The sequence below is a fragment of the Setaria italica genome, chromosome II (genome assembly GCF_000263155.2).
Source record: "Setaria italica strain Yugu1 chromosome II, Setaria_italica_v2.0, whole genome shotgun sequence".
Taxonomy (NCBI): domain Eukaryota; kingdom Viridiplantae; phylum Streptophyta; class Magnoliopsida; order Poales; family Poaceae; genus Setaria; species Setaria italica.
This window is the reverse complement of record NC_028451.1, coordinates 36,356,288-36,372,674: the sequence shown is the minus strand read 5'-3', so window position 1 is coordinate 36,372,674 and position 16,387 is coordinate 36,356,288. Positions and strand designations below refer to the sequence as shown.

Below are 16,387 nucleotides of genomic sequence, written 5' to 3'. Positions count from 1 at the left end.
CTACAACTTGTATTTTGAAGTCAAGGCCATCTTCTAAAAAAACTGTTACCCGAAGAGAAAAATGTGGAAAGCCAACGGTTGGGAGGTGAAGTTACTTTACTTTACTCCTGTAACGTTTCCATGCACTCCCCGGTGTCCGTTGAGAAGCCAGCCATGCACCAAAACATTTACCGCTGCCGAAAGAATCCTAGGTTACTGTATTTACTTGCATGCGTACGTGCTTGGCCGCTTGACCTCACAGCCTCGCATTTACCTCTGTTTTACTTTTCTTCACTGGAGAATGCATGTGTGCGTGCACCGAGTTTTCCAGTACCCAACGTGTTGCCATCATCTTGGCCATTCATACCATTTCTGCCGTTTGCCATTGACCGGGCCCACATTCTAGTGACAGAGTCTAGTGCCTAACTAGTGTCCAATTAAACATCAAATCTGGAAAAAATGGTATCTTTCTCGGGGTTAGTATCAGCTAGCCTGGACAATTTTTTACACTCGTGAAAAATAGTAAGTGGGTAGGTTTGGAGACATTCCTTGTGCTGCTGACCACAGATTCTGTTACAGCAGGTGAAAAAACGGCAGCCGCAGCCATGCAGGAGTAACAGAAGGGCTTTCCAAGCCCTGATCCCTCGCGTCATCCTGGGATAAAGTGCTCGGGCGACCTGTTCCTGAGGCAACAACACTGACCGTAACTGCAAGTAACAACCCATGTGAGCCGTGAGGGAGCTTTTCCAGTTGCTCAGCTTCCTCTCCCCTCTTCTTCAGGGCATCATCACAGACTTTTTTCTCATCATAACCTTCTACAGACAAGGTCACAAGGCCACGCTACCTGAACTGAACTTTTCTGTAGTAACTGCAAGAGCTTTGATCCTGAGAAATAGCGTGTAACTAACTAATGTGGTTAGAAGGATATCTCTGGCTCGAGTTTTACCAGCTAAAATTCATATGGGACTTTACAGTTTTCATCAGGATAGGGCACTTGGAGTGTTGATACCTGAACTGTGGGGTATGGCAGTCGATGTGTATATGGCTGAACTGTGGCACTGCTTGTGAGCTAGATGTGGATGGACCGACTGACCAACGTAGCACAAGACAAAGAACCCTGAGAGGAAAACTTGTTGCCTGGCCTTTTTCCTTGTCATGACCCATCAGCTGCATGTTCTTGAAACTTGGGACTTGGGAGCTTGGATTCTTCTCAGCTGTGAAGATGTGATACGACAGTTCATTGTACAGAGGTAGTTAAAACAAAAGGCTTCGGATGAGATGAACAGAGCTCAAACGAACAGTTTCATTGCAATTTATAGGCAGAGAGTAGAAGGACAGATTGGGAAATTAGGCGTTCAGAGAGGCTTTTACCCTGCAAAGATCGATGGAAATTGAGTGAGAAAAACAGAAAAATCATGTCGTGTCCTGATCAATGGAAGATTCGCTCTGTCTGTTCTCTCTCTTGCATTCGGACAAACACAACCAAAAGTACACTCACCATCAGAGCCATTTTCTTTTGCCGAATTGATTTGATGGGCAGGGTATCTAATCCGTCCACTGCCGAGAGCATTCAGTAAAGTAAGTTCGAAAAAATTCAAACTTCTCACAGGATTATCACACAATTAACAAATCTGTGCTGCCTTGTTGTAAGAAATGGTGGATCTACCCAAATTAGCAGTTTGTCACTGTGTTCATGGCTTCATGTGCGCTGGTTTTTCTATATCCACTAAATTATGATCGACAATTAATGGCTGAATTTCCAAATTTTTTGCAGATTCAGCACCAAGCAAAACTGAGGTTATGGTAAATAATTCTGCTAGGTATCATAATTAACAAGATCAGTTTGAATTTTTCTTACAAGTTTGCTTTTCTTTCAACTGCTTCCATTCAGTAACAGCAATATCTTCATTTCTAGAGCTACAAATTCTCGCTCACGCAAACACAACAAAAAAGAAGGAAAAAGAAACACGCAGAAAAATAGCACGTTATTTATACCGCGAATTATAATTTATACCATGGCCGTGGGTACCAGTAACCCAAGGGGGAAAAAAGGAAAAGAAGAAGAAGAAAAGCCAGAACTCGGAAGAATTTTCCAAGAAATCGACCAAGCCTGGGAGCCGGTGGTGAATTGCGGCCAGATCGCAGCATCACGACACCCGGATCCGCTTCTTGGGCGGCAGCGCCCGGAAGACGGTGGAGAGGTCGCGCGGGACGGCGACGAACACCCGCGCGGGCGACGGCAGCGGCGGCTTCCGCTTCACCGGCAGCCGCGTCGCCGGCGGCTTACGCGGGGCCGGCGGGCACACCGCGGGCGGCCGCAGCCTGCTCTCCTCCGACGTCGGTGTCGACGGCTCATGATCCTCCTCCTCAGCCGCCGCCTCCGCGCCGTCCTTCGCCGGCGCCGGGGCCGGGACCGACGGAGATGCCGAGGCCGAGGCCGAGCCCGAGACTGAGGCACACGGCGGTGGCGGCAAAGGCGCCGTCTTGATGGGCGGCAGCGCCGGGAGAGCCTCGTCGGCGGGAGACGCCATTGCTGCCCCCTCCCCTCTCTCTCCAATTACCGACGACCTTTCGCGGTAAATTGGGATCGAATTCTCCTCGTCCCTGGAGGAGGGGCCGGGGGTGCAATTGCAAGAACAAGAAGTGGGTAGAGAGAGAGAGAGAATAAGGTTGGGGGCGGTAGCGCGAAGGCTGTTAAATAGCGGTGCCCTTCAATGGAGGAGAGAGAGGGGTCGCAACGAGAAGGGAAGAGGATTATGAGGGGGCGTAATGGTAACTGCTGGGCTTTTAGCAGGAATTATTAATTCCTGACAGGCAGTAATGCTGTTTACATGGGTAATAAACCTTTCAGAAAAGCCAGATTGAGGCGAGCGAGTCGTTGTGTATTTTATTTTACATGTGCATCCCCAACTTGTTGATAGGATATACACCTATCTTTCCGTGCACTGAAGTTTGGGTAATCATGGTCCCAACCAGCTCATCTGCCTCTAGAAATTTTACCACTTGGTAGGAGCTTCTTGAGATACTCCTAGTCCTTTGTTATGCACGTCCATCCAACCACATTGTAACTTAATTCTGGCGCAAGGGATGGTTTGCAGGAGTTCTAATTTTATAGTGGAGATTATGCTGGTGCACTATGCATCTTTGAAGTGAATATCGAAAACAATTCCGGCACAACACGTACATCTGATACGTGGGCCCGTGACACTGAAGAAAAAAGTTCATAATCTGTACTGGTCCCTCCATTTCAAAAATATGGTTCATTCTGGTTTTTGTCCAAAGTTATACGTACATCTCTAGCTTTGACTGAGTGTCCGAGTACATAGTAGAATATATTAGCATACGTATAATTGCAAATAAATACACTATAAAGATATATACCCACGGTGGATTTAACTAAACTGATTTGATGTTATATGTGTATTTTTTTAATAAATTTTATCAAAGTTTGACTCATGACAAAACTAAAACAACCTACATTTTGAAAAAAAAAAGGATGGGATAGGTAAAAGCTTGGGTTGGAAGATTAAAAAAAGAGGGGCCAAACAACATACACCTAGTAACTGAATTAATTGGACTCTCAGCATGAATGAAAGTGAATGTTTCGCTCTCCACAAACAGGGTCCAAACCAGGAAAATAGCCTAATAATTCATCTGCAACTACAACCAGAGGCAGAACAAGGTGATGAGAAGGGCAACACTCCATGATGATGCAGGGGGACGAGAGGAGCTAAGTTGCCTCCCCAAGTTAGCATGCATGTAATCAGCGCCTTTCAGATGGGCACTTGCAAGAGCTAGCGCTGCACGGCAGCAGCCAGCAGCTGTGTGAGCACAGCAGCGTAGAGCAGTTTCGTTACAGCCGCAGAGCGGCATGGCCAGCAGTTTGGAAGCGCCGGGCTAGACAACAAGGAGGAAACAAACAACCGGGGGTGGCCTTTTGCTGCTCTTCTAGTTCTGAAGACCTGAAGCCCTTTCAGCCGCTCGCTGCAGTCGTCAGTCGCGCGGCGGCACCCACCACCACTTTCCCTGGTCTGGCTGGGGTGGCCTCACACACAGCAGGCCACAGTCACAGCGCTGTCCGTCCTGGCCATTCCATGGTGAGATGGTGCGGCCGTGCACACGGTCCCTGTGGACCAGAGCGCCGGCTGCATGGCCAGGTTTCTGCAGGGACTTCCTCGTGAGGAAACTTTTCAGTCATCAGGCATGCCAATGGGGCAAATTGGCCATATAGTTATTTTTGGGGTATTATTATTCTTTTTTTTCCTTTAGGATATTTTTCGACTTTCTCTAGATCTTTAGAGGAAACATGGGGACAATGGCTGTCCTGTACATTGTTTGTGCAAGTTAAATGTGTTTCTCGAATGAGGGCTTACCATCGTGTACCACGCCCCTCGTAAGAACGAACGATGATATATCATTTGGATCTTGAAGAGCTAGAGGGTGAACAATGACAAATACATTGTGAGATCGAAGTAGGAAGGACACGGAGGGCAAACCAAGCCGGTTATGAACTAGAGAGGGGTGAACAATGTCAAATGCATTTGAGATCCATGCAAGGACAGACCATGCATGCCAGTTATGATCCATGCCACCGACAAAAAGGCGCGCGACGCACTTCGAGCCATTTCAATTTTAAGAAAAATGTGCGGGAGTCTCCTTCAGTTTGTACTATTAACCTTTAATAAATAGCCGTAAAACTATGTATAGAAGAAATTGAATTTCATTTACAACTGAAATAATATCACAACCAGTAGAAAAAGGCAACTCATAAAAATCATGACAAATCAACATTGCGTTCAAGAACCAGTGAACCACCATGATGCTTCATTTTCATCTCTAGTGATGGTGCCTCAACGAGGATTACCTTGCTTGTGCAATTTGCCCCCTTTCTTGTTGGGCTTTTCCAAGTTTGTGTGTGTGTGGCGGTGAAGATAAAAGTAGCCTTCAATTATAGTAGAATTACCGAGGCTGCCACTGGCTTGCAATGGAAGAACCGAAGGGGGTCCGGATCAGTGGAAGCCGGAAGAGAGAGAGGAGGAGACGACCAGATCTCGCCTCACGCCCCACCGGATCACAAAGGTGGCTGGCACCAAGAAAAGCTGGTGCCGCCAGGCCACATGGGTCATGTTGGGTTGGAAGGGTTTAGTCCCCTCCTAATTCCCTGATTTTTTGTACCACTTTATTCCCATCCAAGATTAACTGGCTTGCACATTCTTTACGATGCAGCCATGAGGATTTGCCAGTGCACACTGCCCAACGCAAAATCTATCCCTTGTCATCTATCCTGCACAAAAAAATTTCAACTCTTCTCCCTGATATTTTTTACTGTAGTAGCTGAACAAAAGCATGCATGTCACATTGCCTATTCCTACTAGCTAGTAGTATGCTGCACATTTGAGCATCTTGGATACCTGGCGAGGTTACTAATTGGGCCTGAAAAAATATTCGAGATAAAGAGTCTGCGCTCTAGGACTGTTGGATGCTTGCAAGTGTTGGGTGATGTATGGTAGTAGCATATACTAAGCATATGCATTTTTCGTATGTGCGATATATATATAAATTATGCGTGCAATTAATGGAACTTGATAGATATCTGCCCGCATACAAATCAATGTAACTGTATATAGAGCTGTGCATGGCCCCATGCGTGGTCACATACAAATATACACAATACTCTCTCCATTTCAAAATTTAAGGCTCATGTATTTTCAATCTTTTGATATGAACGCGCATTCATTGACCTTTTCGCTCTTTTGTCACCGTTTTATTCATTGCACACAGCAGAGATGTGATGCCCACGTGTGTGGATTTACTTTCTTTCTTTTTCCACTGAATGCAAATAGGCAATGAGCTAGTGTCAAGTTTACTGGTAGCAAAAAGATTGAAAACATGAAGCTCCGTACTTGCAGAAAAGTATGAAAATAAGTGTGTGTATTTTCAAACGGGAGAGAGTGAATCTGCTACAAAGTTTACGCCGCCAGATGCATGGATCTAAAACAAAAAAAACAATTAATATATTGTTAAAAAGATATACGCGTACGCAGGCGGATCTAACAACTTGCGCCGCTCGGCGTAGTTTACACAGAGCTTTACATCCCAGACGACGAAAAACGAGTACGATTAGTCTACGAGGGTGAGGTCAGATTGGAAGGTGAAGCATGTGTTGGGTCTTGGAAGCATGCATGGCATGGACCATGGATGCATGCACGCATCATCATCTCCATCCTCCAGTCCACCAGAGACATCGATCTCGCGCACAAATCATGCGGGCCATGTGGGTACGTGATCGCCATGCATGTGATCGGGCGCCCCCCCCTGCCTGCTTTCGACGCAAGGATATATCCAAGGATCCGATGCACTTCGATTCTAGTAGTATGCGTCCATGTGGATACGTGAACTAAACAAAAGCTTTATTTGATCGATCGACGACATCTGATGAGCCAATATACAAGTTAAATATGCTCCTCCTGCAATCATGAGCGTCGATGCGCGCCACGTGTAATATGTATAACAGTGGCGTATGGCAGCTTTGCGCGGTAATCCCATAGCGTGGGTAGAATCTGACTGGTGGGTTAGTTTTGTTTGGACTTTGGAGTGAATGAAGCTGCCTGCGCAGTCTGGATGTCTTGGCAAGCTAGCTTTATTTTGAATTTAATCCCGATATGATGCTCTCTCTCTCTCTCTCTCTCTCTCTCTCTCTCTCTCTCTCTCTCTCTCTCTCTCTCTCTCTCTCACGTACGTGGCCTGTTCCTGCTCCTCTCAGGGACGGCAGATGATCGAGCTCAGGATTAAAAAAAGTACACGGCTACTGCTGATCCATAATCTGTTTTAAATTTGTTGGCATTGGGCAAAGCAAGACATGGTTAGCCACGCAACTTGTTCGACATACAAATTATTCAGTATGGAGTATGCATGAGTGTATGACGTACTTGTGTAATGTCTAGCTGATTTTGATTTCAAGGCCGCCCAGATAAAATTCCCAAGTTAAATAGTTAAATCCAACTCTCGTATGAACTCATTTTTTTTTAATCCAGGATCCACGAAACTACGAAAGCAGATCGAAGGGCATCATGGCAGGGGACGTGCTCCGACTGTAGATTCGCAGGGGCATCTTTCTTTCCCTTCACTGTTGCTCTCGATAGGAGAGAAACCTAAAAAAGGGTCCAGTAGCCTGTGTCACACACACATGCATGGCCTCGCCGCGCACAGTGGCGCACGCCTTTCATTTCGCTCTGGGACTCAGCTAGCATGATTCGTCATCTACCTGGTGAAACGGCATGCGTCGCCAGTGATCGATAGTGCAGCAGCGAGCTTCAATTCATCCGATTCGACGTGTTGGCGTACCCCCACGGCCGCACAATTATTGACGACGTACGCGGCCGGCGGTCGTGGCCTCATGGGTCGGGTCGCCCCGGCCGGCGGCGGGGACCGGCCGCCGTCCACACCATCTATCTCTACATCGCCCCGCCGGAAGGAAGAAGATTAGAAGAAGACAACCGGGTGCGTGGCTAGAGGTCGTCGCCGTCGTCAGACGATGTGCTCCACTGCTCGTCGCAGCTTTGCAGGATAGAGATCGATAGATGGGGGGCGACGACGATCGGAGTCGGAGACAATCGGCGCAGAGGACCACCTGGGGAAAAGGCGAGGTTTGCAGCTACCTGCTCCTCCTTTTCCCCCGGTGTGGTGGCCTAGATAGCTTCGCTAATCGCTACCTCCCGCGCACTGTACTGCCATGCATACGCGCACGCAGAGGCGCAGCGGCCAGCGGCGGTGGCAGCGCGTGTTCTTGGATGGGGACCCCAGGCGGCCGTCCGGCCGGCCGGCCGGCCGCCCTCTCCACAGTGACGGCGCAGAGGGAAGAGGGGATCGGTCGGGCGATTAGGATTTGACCCCAGCCTCCTGCCATGTGCTGCGCCTGACGGCTGCGAGAAAGGAGTCGAGGCTCGTCACTGATGGATCGATCATGCATGGATGGATGGATCTCTCAATTGTCCCCCGCGCGCGTGGATCGCATGCACTGGGAATTGACGAGGTGATGGTGCAGCGAGGCGACACACGCAGCCAGAGCGGCACCTGCAAAGCTGCCTCTGGCAGCCTGGAAGGGTTCAGCTCACTTTCTCCGGTCAGAGCTCTACAGAAACCGGTCGATCAGAGCCTGCTTCGTTTGCAGTTTTAACTTCCGTTTGGCTTGGGGAGTGGGAGCAGTAAATCAATCATTTTGAGCCGCGATGCAGTGAAAGGCTAGGTCGGAAGAATTACATGCCATTGTTGCGTGGGTGAGCTTCTCCTCCCGGAAGAATTACAGTTTGGAAGCTTGTGCCGATGTGTCACCTGGCAAACAAAAGGGCTCTGCAGCGGCAGGCCGGCAGCCAAACCTTCATCAATCCACACGGCCAGGGTCAGTCGTCACGCTCGTTTTCTCATGTCTTGCGGTCTCGCAAAAAAGAAAGGAGCAGTCCGTTCCTGCCACAAAACAAGTGTTGGGCCGTCGCGTCAGGGGTTGGGCTGCGTTTGCAGGAAGAACTAGGCCTAGGCCCATCAAGGTGACAGCCCAAAAAATCTACCCTGTCTAAGGCCTTACAGACACAGATTACACGGCAGAGGTCTCTGAAGCCCGGCCCAAACAATGTTTGTAAGCCCTGTTTCATTCACGTCGCCCCACACGAGATAAATAGTCCCCCTCAAAAAAAAAACACGAGATAATTAGTATAGTTACTTAATTAACGATATTCAAGCAAAAGTTAGGTGTACCTAGAAAATTCAAAACGAATAATAATTTCTAAAATTTTTAAAAAGATCTAAAATTTCTAAAAAGAGGAAGTTAATTACCGACACGTGAGAGGAAAAACTACGAAAGTAGCTGTAGCCTGGTACGTGCTGAAACTGCTAGGGATGCGACTGATGCAAGGGCTGATCTGACGAACCCGAGACGACTCATCATCGAGGCCAATCACAGCGTGGCCAAGTCAAAGGTTGTAGCGCGTGGTCCATCGTCCACACGCACCGACGAGAACACACTTGGATCATCAGGTTAAGGAACGGAATGGAACTTTCCTTTACGCAGGGAAATGGGAGTGGAAGTCCACTGTGGAAGGTATTCGTGACGTGCTGCATTCGTCGGCGGTCGGCGCAGCACCAGGGAGGACTGCAGCTACTGCAGTTGAGATTTAGCAGACGATGTTTATGGAGTTCAAAACTCGAGCTAGCTTTTCCTAATTTTCGGATGGAATTTGAATTCGTTTACGATCCTGGTTTAAAGATTGGACGAAAAGAAGAAGACGAAGAAGAAATGGGATCGGACGCCCCCCAGGCTTGGACGAAGGTCAGCTACACAAGCATACAAGTGGCGTGTGGTTCCTTGTCCTAGTCCTAGGCTCAAATTTTCAGTCGGGTGATCAACGCTAGGGAAATATTCTATCTACAATACTAGCATCTCCAAAGCGCACTATATGTAGACTATACATGCATGTATATTCCAAGAAATGCCTCACGGTGCGGGCAACATGAACCTAACCTGTGCGCACGGCCCATCTCTGTTTTATATACAGCACATCAGCAGGGATATGCTTTGGAGTTGAGACAAGATCATTGAGTGTAAACAGTATGTGACAGTAGTCAAAGCTTGCCCAAGGATCATCATCTCTCTTGTCTAACCTTATCGTGATCAAGACGAGTCGACGAGCAGCTCCCCCATGCCAGGTTTGCCAGTGGCTGCCTGGCTGGCGTGTCGGCCCAGCCCGTCTCCCCTTGGACTCCGGGGCAGACGCGGCGTGCTGGCGGCGACCGGCAACCTCGTCCACGTCGCTCTCTCTCTCTCTCTCTCTCTCTCTCTCTCTCTCTCTCGGGCCGCATCCATCCACAGGGCCCACCCACCACCACCGCACGCAGTCGCAGAGAAGGTCAGGAGGAGAGGGAACGTGTCCAAACACCTCACCACCCCGTCAGCGGCCTCATCCGCCTCGCCCTCGCGGCAGGAGGATGAGGCGCTGGGGGGGTGGGGGCCGGGCGCCAGCGAGAGCGGGGGCGGGAGCGAGCTGGTGCGCGGCGCTAACAGTAACGGATAGGGACGGCCTGCTTGCTTCGTCGGAGAGCCCACAGGAACAGCGGGGGGCGGAAACCGCGGGTGGGCGCGGTCCACTGGCCACGCAGGAGGGACGGCAGCCTCATCCGCTCGGATCCTCTGCGTCGGGCGGGAGAGGCTGGCAGAGCTCGGGACGGGATCCGTGTGCTCGGTACCTCGACGTGCTATGATTGAATTCTTTTCTTTTTGGATATGCTACATTTACCTTGAGATACGGTCAGATACGATGCTAGACTTGTACCGCTGTTTAATATGATTGGATAGATTGAGATACTGTTCCGCCAGATCACTAATCCAATTTGCGTGCAATTTGGCATACAGATCAGTAGCACAGCTACACCGCGCATATTCTGTGCTTCGCTGCAGAGGATCCCGGGCCTTGCGGCCTCCTCCAGCCTACAAAGACCCCGCGCACCCAAGTTGCGTCCTGGTCCTTGCTCTTATCCTATCCTGCGTTTCGCTTCATCTTTCCCCTCCCTCCCCCCATCACATACCATACCAAAGTTGTTGAGTTCCTGTCCCTGTTCTTGGACGGACACATTTATCCAATCCACCCGAGATTTGCTCGATCGCTCCGAGCACACACTGGCACCGCCCGGGCCGTCGGATCTCGCGGCGCAGGAGTCATGTCGACAGCGGTGGCCGAGGTGCGGCCGGCCTACGGGTTCCCCGGATCCGGGAAGAGGAGCGCCGGCGAGCAGGCGGCCGTGTTGGCGGCCGGGAAGAGGAGGAGCGACGGGTTCTTCATAGAGGAGGACGAGGCGGAGGAGGAGGTGCTCACCGAGACCTCGTCGCTCGGGGCGCCGTCGCCGTCGGGCTCCTCGATCGGGGAGAACTCCTCGTCGGAGGCCGGCGGGGAGGACGGGGAGGAGGAGGAGGTCGAGAGCAAGCTCAAGGAGGGTGACGCGCTCGGCTGCTTGGACGCGCTCGAGGACTCCTTGCCCATCAAGTGAGTTGATAAAGCTTTCATCTTTATCATCATCTTGGCTTGTTTATGCTTATTTTACTTCTGCAAAAAACGAAAACTTTTTTCGAAAGGAGAAATGTTTGGAGCCTTTGCTACATTGCTAATCTTGTTTGCGATGTGAAATGGAAGTCTAGTTCGCGAGAATGGTGTGAGAAATTGCAATTTATGGATTTCCCCTTTTGTAACATAGGAGGAAACGGAAGCTTTGACCCAATTGGCTCAGATAGCTCACAGAATTAACTCGACTTTAATTTGGTGTGATCAGGAAGGGCCTCTCCAGCTTCTACGCCGGCAAGTCCAAGTCCTTCACCAGCCTCGCCGAGGCCACGTCGACGGTGGCGGAGGCCAAGGAGCTGGCCAAGCCGGAGAACCCCTTCAACAAGCGCCGCCGCATCCTGGCCAACTGGTCTCGGCGAGCCTCCTGCAGCTCGCTCGCCACGGCCACCTACCTCCCCCCGCTCCTGGCCCCCGACCACGCCGTCGCCGAGGGGGACGAGGGCGAAGAGGACGACTCCGACGACGACGAGGAGGAATGCAACCAGCTGCCGCACCGCGGCAAGAACATCCGGGGTGCGCCGGCATTGCCATTGCCTCCGCCGAGGCTCCTCGGTGTTGGCATGCAGAGGAGGAATGGCCTTGGGAGCTTCAGATCCCCTAGGTCCTTCTCACTGTCCGATCTGCAAAATAGCAGGATTGATGGTAGTGATTAGCAGCTGCAAATTTGCTCCCCACTTTGGCCCCTCTTTTGGCCAGTAGATATGTAGTAGCCACTTACTATATAATTCCAGTGTATAAGATCCAAGTTTGTTGTGTTCATCCTGCCTTTCTTTGACCTCAGAAGTTGTGTATGAACTGACCTAACCTGAACCTTGTATCATTAACTAATGATGATGATCGTGGTGGTTAGCTGCCTTTGATCCATTTGATTAATTTTGCTGCTGTGCCATGATTTGCTCGATAAGGTATCCCATGATTGTACTACGCCACCAGCTAACTAACCTGCCATCAGGCCATGACCAGTGTTATGGCTTGCTTTGTTTGCAGATGTGTTAGCCAATGAGTAAGGATCAAAGTCTGATCCGATCCCAAGAACGAAAGTCACTTTGCAGCTAGTTAACTTTGTTTTGAAAAAGCAGCAAATGGATCCATCCATCCCTGTTTCCCTCATCATTCTGCGTGGTGCGTAGATCGACAACAATGTGAAAAAGGTTTCTCAAAAATGCAAGGCAACGCCCTCTGTTTTCGCCAAACACAACGGGTTGCCACATAAACAAATTGCAAGGCACTACAAGAAGAAGAAGAAGAAAAATGGCGTGAAAGTGAAACCGTTTCGTTTTCCTGGGAAAGTGGTGGGTGAGGTAAAAGGGTGGTGAATCAACATCTTTCCTGACGGCTGCGCCACATTGTTTTCATACGCAATAGCAGCACCGGGGCGTCGCATGGGGGTAGCGACCTGCCGACCTTGCTGATTGCTCATCCTAGTATTTTTCTGGTTTCCTTGGCGAGTAGTCTCGAGCCGGAGAGATAACAGACAAGGGATGGCGATGAAGAATCCTATGCGGATTGTTTATCCTTTTATTGCTCTTTGGTTGATGCCCTAATCCTTACACTTGCATCTCCAATGCGAGCGATGTGATTGATAATTATACTAGGTTTGGTGGGTTAGGGAGGGAGGGAGGGAGGGGTCGGGGGGTGACTGTGCATGTGCAATGTGATCTTATCCTGTTGCACAATTGGCATTGAAAAATATTCTGCGTCCGTACGACGGATTAGCTAGGCAGCTTATCTTGTAGCATGCTTTGCTTGGACATTTTAATGCCTGGTAGTTGGGGGCCTGTCTTTCCAACCAGGGGGATTGGAAAGTTAGGTCAGCTCCAGCCTCCAATGGGACTAGCTGGAAGAACCAGACTACGAGCAGATCTTTCTTTTCTTCTTTTCTTTCAATATAAAAAGGTTGCTGCTTCTTTTTTAGCTGTTAGATAAACATGGCTGGCATGAGAGTGGATTCAACACAGATATTATCCTGATTCTTGCACAAAATATGAAACCGTTTTGTCCGTGAATATCCAGTCACCTTTCTTAAGGAAATGCCGTCTGTGCAACAGAAATAAAACCGAAATAGATTTTTTGTGCGTGTTTCATGCGTCACGTACATGTAGTTTATGGATAGACCCACTAAGGGTGTGTTTGGTTGGTTGTATCATTTGATTCATATATGAAATGATTCAAAATAATAATGATCCTTTTGTTTGGTTTGGTGAATTGGACCAACTCATCCAGGATGAGACCATCCCACTTAATACATTATTCTACTAATTAGAGTGAACCATATGGTACAAGCAAATTGGTTGAACCACCCCATCCAGGATCATCCATGCATGCATCATGTAATGCATGCAACCAAACACACCCTAAATGCGTGGCTGATATTTGGACATGTGATCCATGTCTTCTAGATGGGAGCGACTTCCGTTGGGACGACTACATCATCATTCGTGATAAAGGAAAACTGACGCTGAAAATGAAAGGCAAACCACATCGGAGTACTATCTGACGACCAACAAAATAAATCGTCCGTCGTCACAAGTCACAACTGACGGCGAAAGCACAGGTTGGGCCATCGCATTGTCCTCGCGATCGTGGCCGGCTGCTAGAGCAACTCTCGTGCGGCCGTACGTGTAAACTAACCTATAGGTGAAATAGGAATCTAAGACACGAGAGTCATCGACGATACATGCTTATCCAAGTGTATTGCTGGCGATGCGTGCACGTGGAGTTGCCATTGTTCATGTAAATTCTCTTCCTGCCCAGTTTCACCGCACGGTTACATATTTGTGTCACTGACTCACTGCTAATTTGTTACCACCAAAGACACACTTCTTCTTATTCTTCTTCTTTCTTCTTTTCCCTTTTCTTTTATATTTTTTTTTGCAGCCTACCGAATACAAACTTGGAAGGAGCAACCTTGTATACAAGAGAGGAGGACCTTCATCTTAAAGAAATAGGTACGTGGGCTCTAACCTACTGTAACACCCTAACTTTTCATCTATTGTAGTTAATAAAAAATTAATTAGAATTTATCTAGAATTTGTTTGAGTTCGTTTATGGCCTTAAGGTCTCTTTGTGAATTTATTAGACATTAAAATCTTTTCCTAAAATTGACTTAATGAATCATAGGTTTAAGTGTGTTGCATTTCTTATTCCTTGAGTGTGAAAAATTTTAAAAATACGTTCAGACGATGATTAGGTTCCTCTGAGACTTTTTCAGATTTTTCTGAAATTTATTCTTATTTTTTAGAGATTAATCCAATTTTTGGATGGTTCTACAAGTCCTTCTAGGAGCTCCAAGTATTTTATCTGGGTTCCTCGTTTCCCAAGTCATCTCCAGGAATTTTTCTGAATGTTTTGGAGTTTTCAAAGTATTTTCGTGATTTAATTATGATTTCAGGATTTTTTGAAATTATTTTCGAATACGGAATCAATTCTCGAAATTAGAAAAAAGAAAATACCACCAGACTCTAACCCGACCTATAAAGCCCTAGCTACCACATCTAGACACCGAACGTACGCATCTGTTAAACTCCGGCGAGTTTTCCGACGAGCAAATTCGGCGAAACCGTCACTCCTCGGTCAAAGGTGAGCGCACCAACACGTTCCTCTCGTGGTGCTTGTTCCGTTTTGCCGTTGAATCGCGAGTTTGGAAGTCGTTCTCGGCGAATCTCTCGTTTTCCCCTCCTGTTCCGGGCGCGCTCCATGGCCGGCCATGGCCGAGCTCCAGTTTGCCCAGCCCCGCGTCCTCCGCGCCACCGCCCTGTGCGCCTCCGCCGCCAGCCGCGCGCCGCTGCCGCGAGCCGCGCGCCACCGCCGCCGAGCGCTGCCCCTCCCGCGCCTCCAGTGCTCCGCGCCGCTGCATCGCTCGCCGTCCCGCGAGCCGAGCCGCGCCCTGCCACCGCCGCTGAGCGCTGCCCCTTCCACGCCTCTAGTGCTCCGCGCCGCCGCACCGCTCGCCGCCCAGCGAGCCGAGCCGCGCCCTGCCACCACCGCCGAGCTCCCCCCCTCTCAGCCCGAGCGCCGCCGGCAGGTCCGGCCCACGGGCTGATTCAATCGGATGGAGGATGGAGAAGATGAAGTCGCTTCTGCAGTTTAGCCCTCGAGGAAAAAGGAAATCCTGATCTAAAAGTTTGTGTCTTGTAGATTTTGCAAAAAGTCCTAAGAAAGTTCAGACTCTCGTGATCCAGTCCGTCTTCAAGCTTTTGCGCGTTAGCCCTCGAGTTTCTAGATAAAATTATATTTATACCCTCGTTTTCTCGCAGTTAAGCCCCTGGAAGTTTTAAAACCTCGCCAGCAAGTCCCTACAGCTTCGTTAAGCCATATCTTTTGCGTTTTAACTCCATTTTGAGTGATTCTTTCGCTCATGTGTTCGTCTTAATGTGTAGATTAGTTTTGTACCACTTTTCAGTACTATTTATGATGATTTGTGTACTATTTTTAATTTAATTCATTTGTTTGCTTGTATGTGCGTGCTCTGGATGTTTACTTTGGATGATTGTCACGAGTAGAACGAACCCACTTCGAGAACATTCAAGAGTAAGGAGACGGAGACATTCTGAGCAGCAACAATACTGTGGATAAAGGCAAGTTGTGTCCTTAATCACATTCCGTCCTATATAACATTTATATATGAAACATATGCTATGCACGCTTGAGTCTTAATTTGATGGGTCCTAATTAAGGATGTACCTAGTTTTCATATTATTCCTTGTCAACCTAAGTTTTACTTTATTGTTGGGTAGCTATGCTAGTTGGTCCTGGTTTATGGTGGGAAGTAATGAACAATGATGAACTTGATTTATTTTATGTTACACACCTTTATTAATTACAACCACTTACATGCCTTAATTGGAACATGGAGTGACCACCCAGGAAAACAATACAATCATAAGATCAACGGGCTCTGATCTTGGCTAATTAATTAGAGACTCTAGTTTGTGATAGTCTTACCAAAAGGGCAAGAGAGGCTCATAGGTTGTGCGATGGCTTGTCCAGTCAAGTGGTGTACGCACCACTTTGGGGAGGGTTCATCCCCTTATGAGGAAAACTTAGCAGGTCATCACTTATTAGGGAATTTTTGTAAAAGTCTCGTAGCGTTCCCATGCAGTCACATCTCGGTAGTGTGATAAGTGTCTATTTTTGCACAGCATGGTTGGGTCTAAAGTTTTATTGAACTTTTACGCGACTTATGGTTAAAGTCTGCAACCTCTGCAGAGTGTAAAACTGGTATATCAGACGTGCTCACGGCCAAGAGCGGTCTGGGTCCTCGCATGATAATTGAACTTGAAGAATAATTAACATATGTTTTA

At 48.5% G+C, this 16,387-nt stretch overlaps 2 protein-coding genes across 2 annotated transcripts; one reads left to right on the top strand and one right to left on the bottom strand.

The window, feature by feature from the left end:
* Positions 1-1,780: 1,780 nt before the first annotated feature.
* LOC101756698 (predicted GPI-anchored protein 58) lies at positions 1,781-2,851 on the bottom strand. Its single transcript, XM_004957198.3, has one exon. The coding sequence runs from the start codon at positions 2,508-2,510 to the stop codon at positions 2,127-2,129; it is 384 nt and encodes a 127-aa protein (XP_004957255.1). The 5' UTR covers positions 2,511-2,851; the 3' UTR covers positions 1,781-2,126.
* Positions 2,852-10,476: 7,625 nt separating this feature from the next.
* On the top strand, positions 10,477-11,957 carry LOC101756298. The gene is made up of 2 exons (XM_004957197.2): positions 10,477-11,009; positions 11,293-11,957. The coding sequence occupies exons 1-2, from the start codon at positions 10,687-10,689 to the stop codon at positions 11,735-11,737; spliced, it is 768 nt and encodes a 255-aa protein (XP_004957254.1). The 5' UTR covers positions 10,477-10,686; the 3' UTR covers positions 11,738-11,957.
* Positions 11,958-16,387: the final 4,430 nt, after the last annotated feature.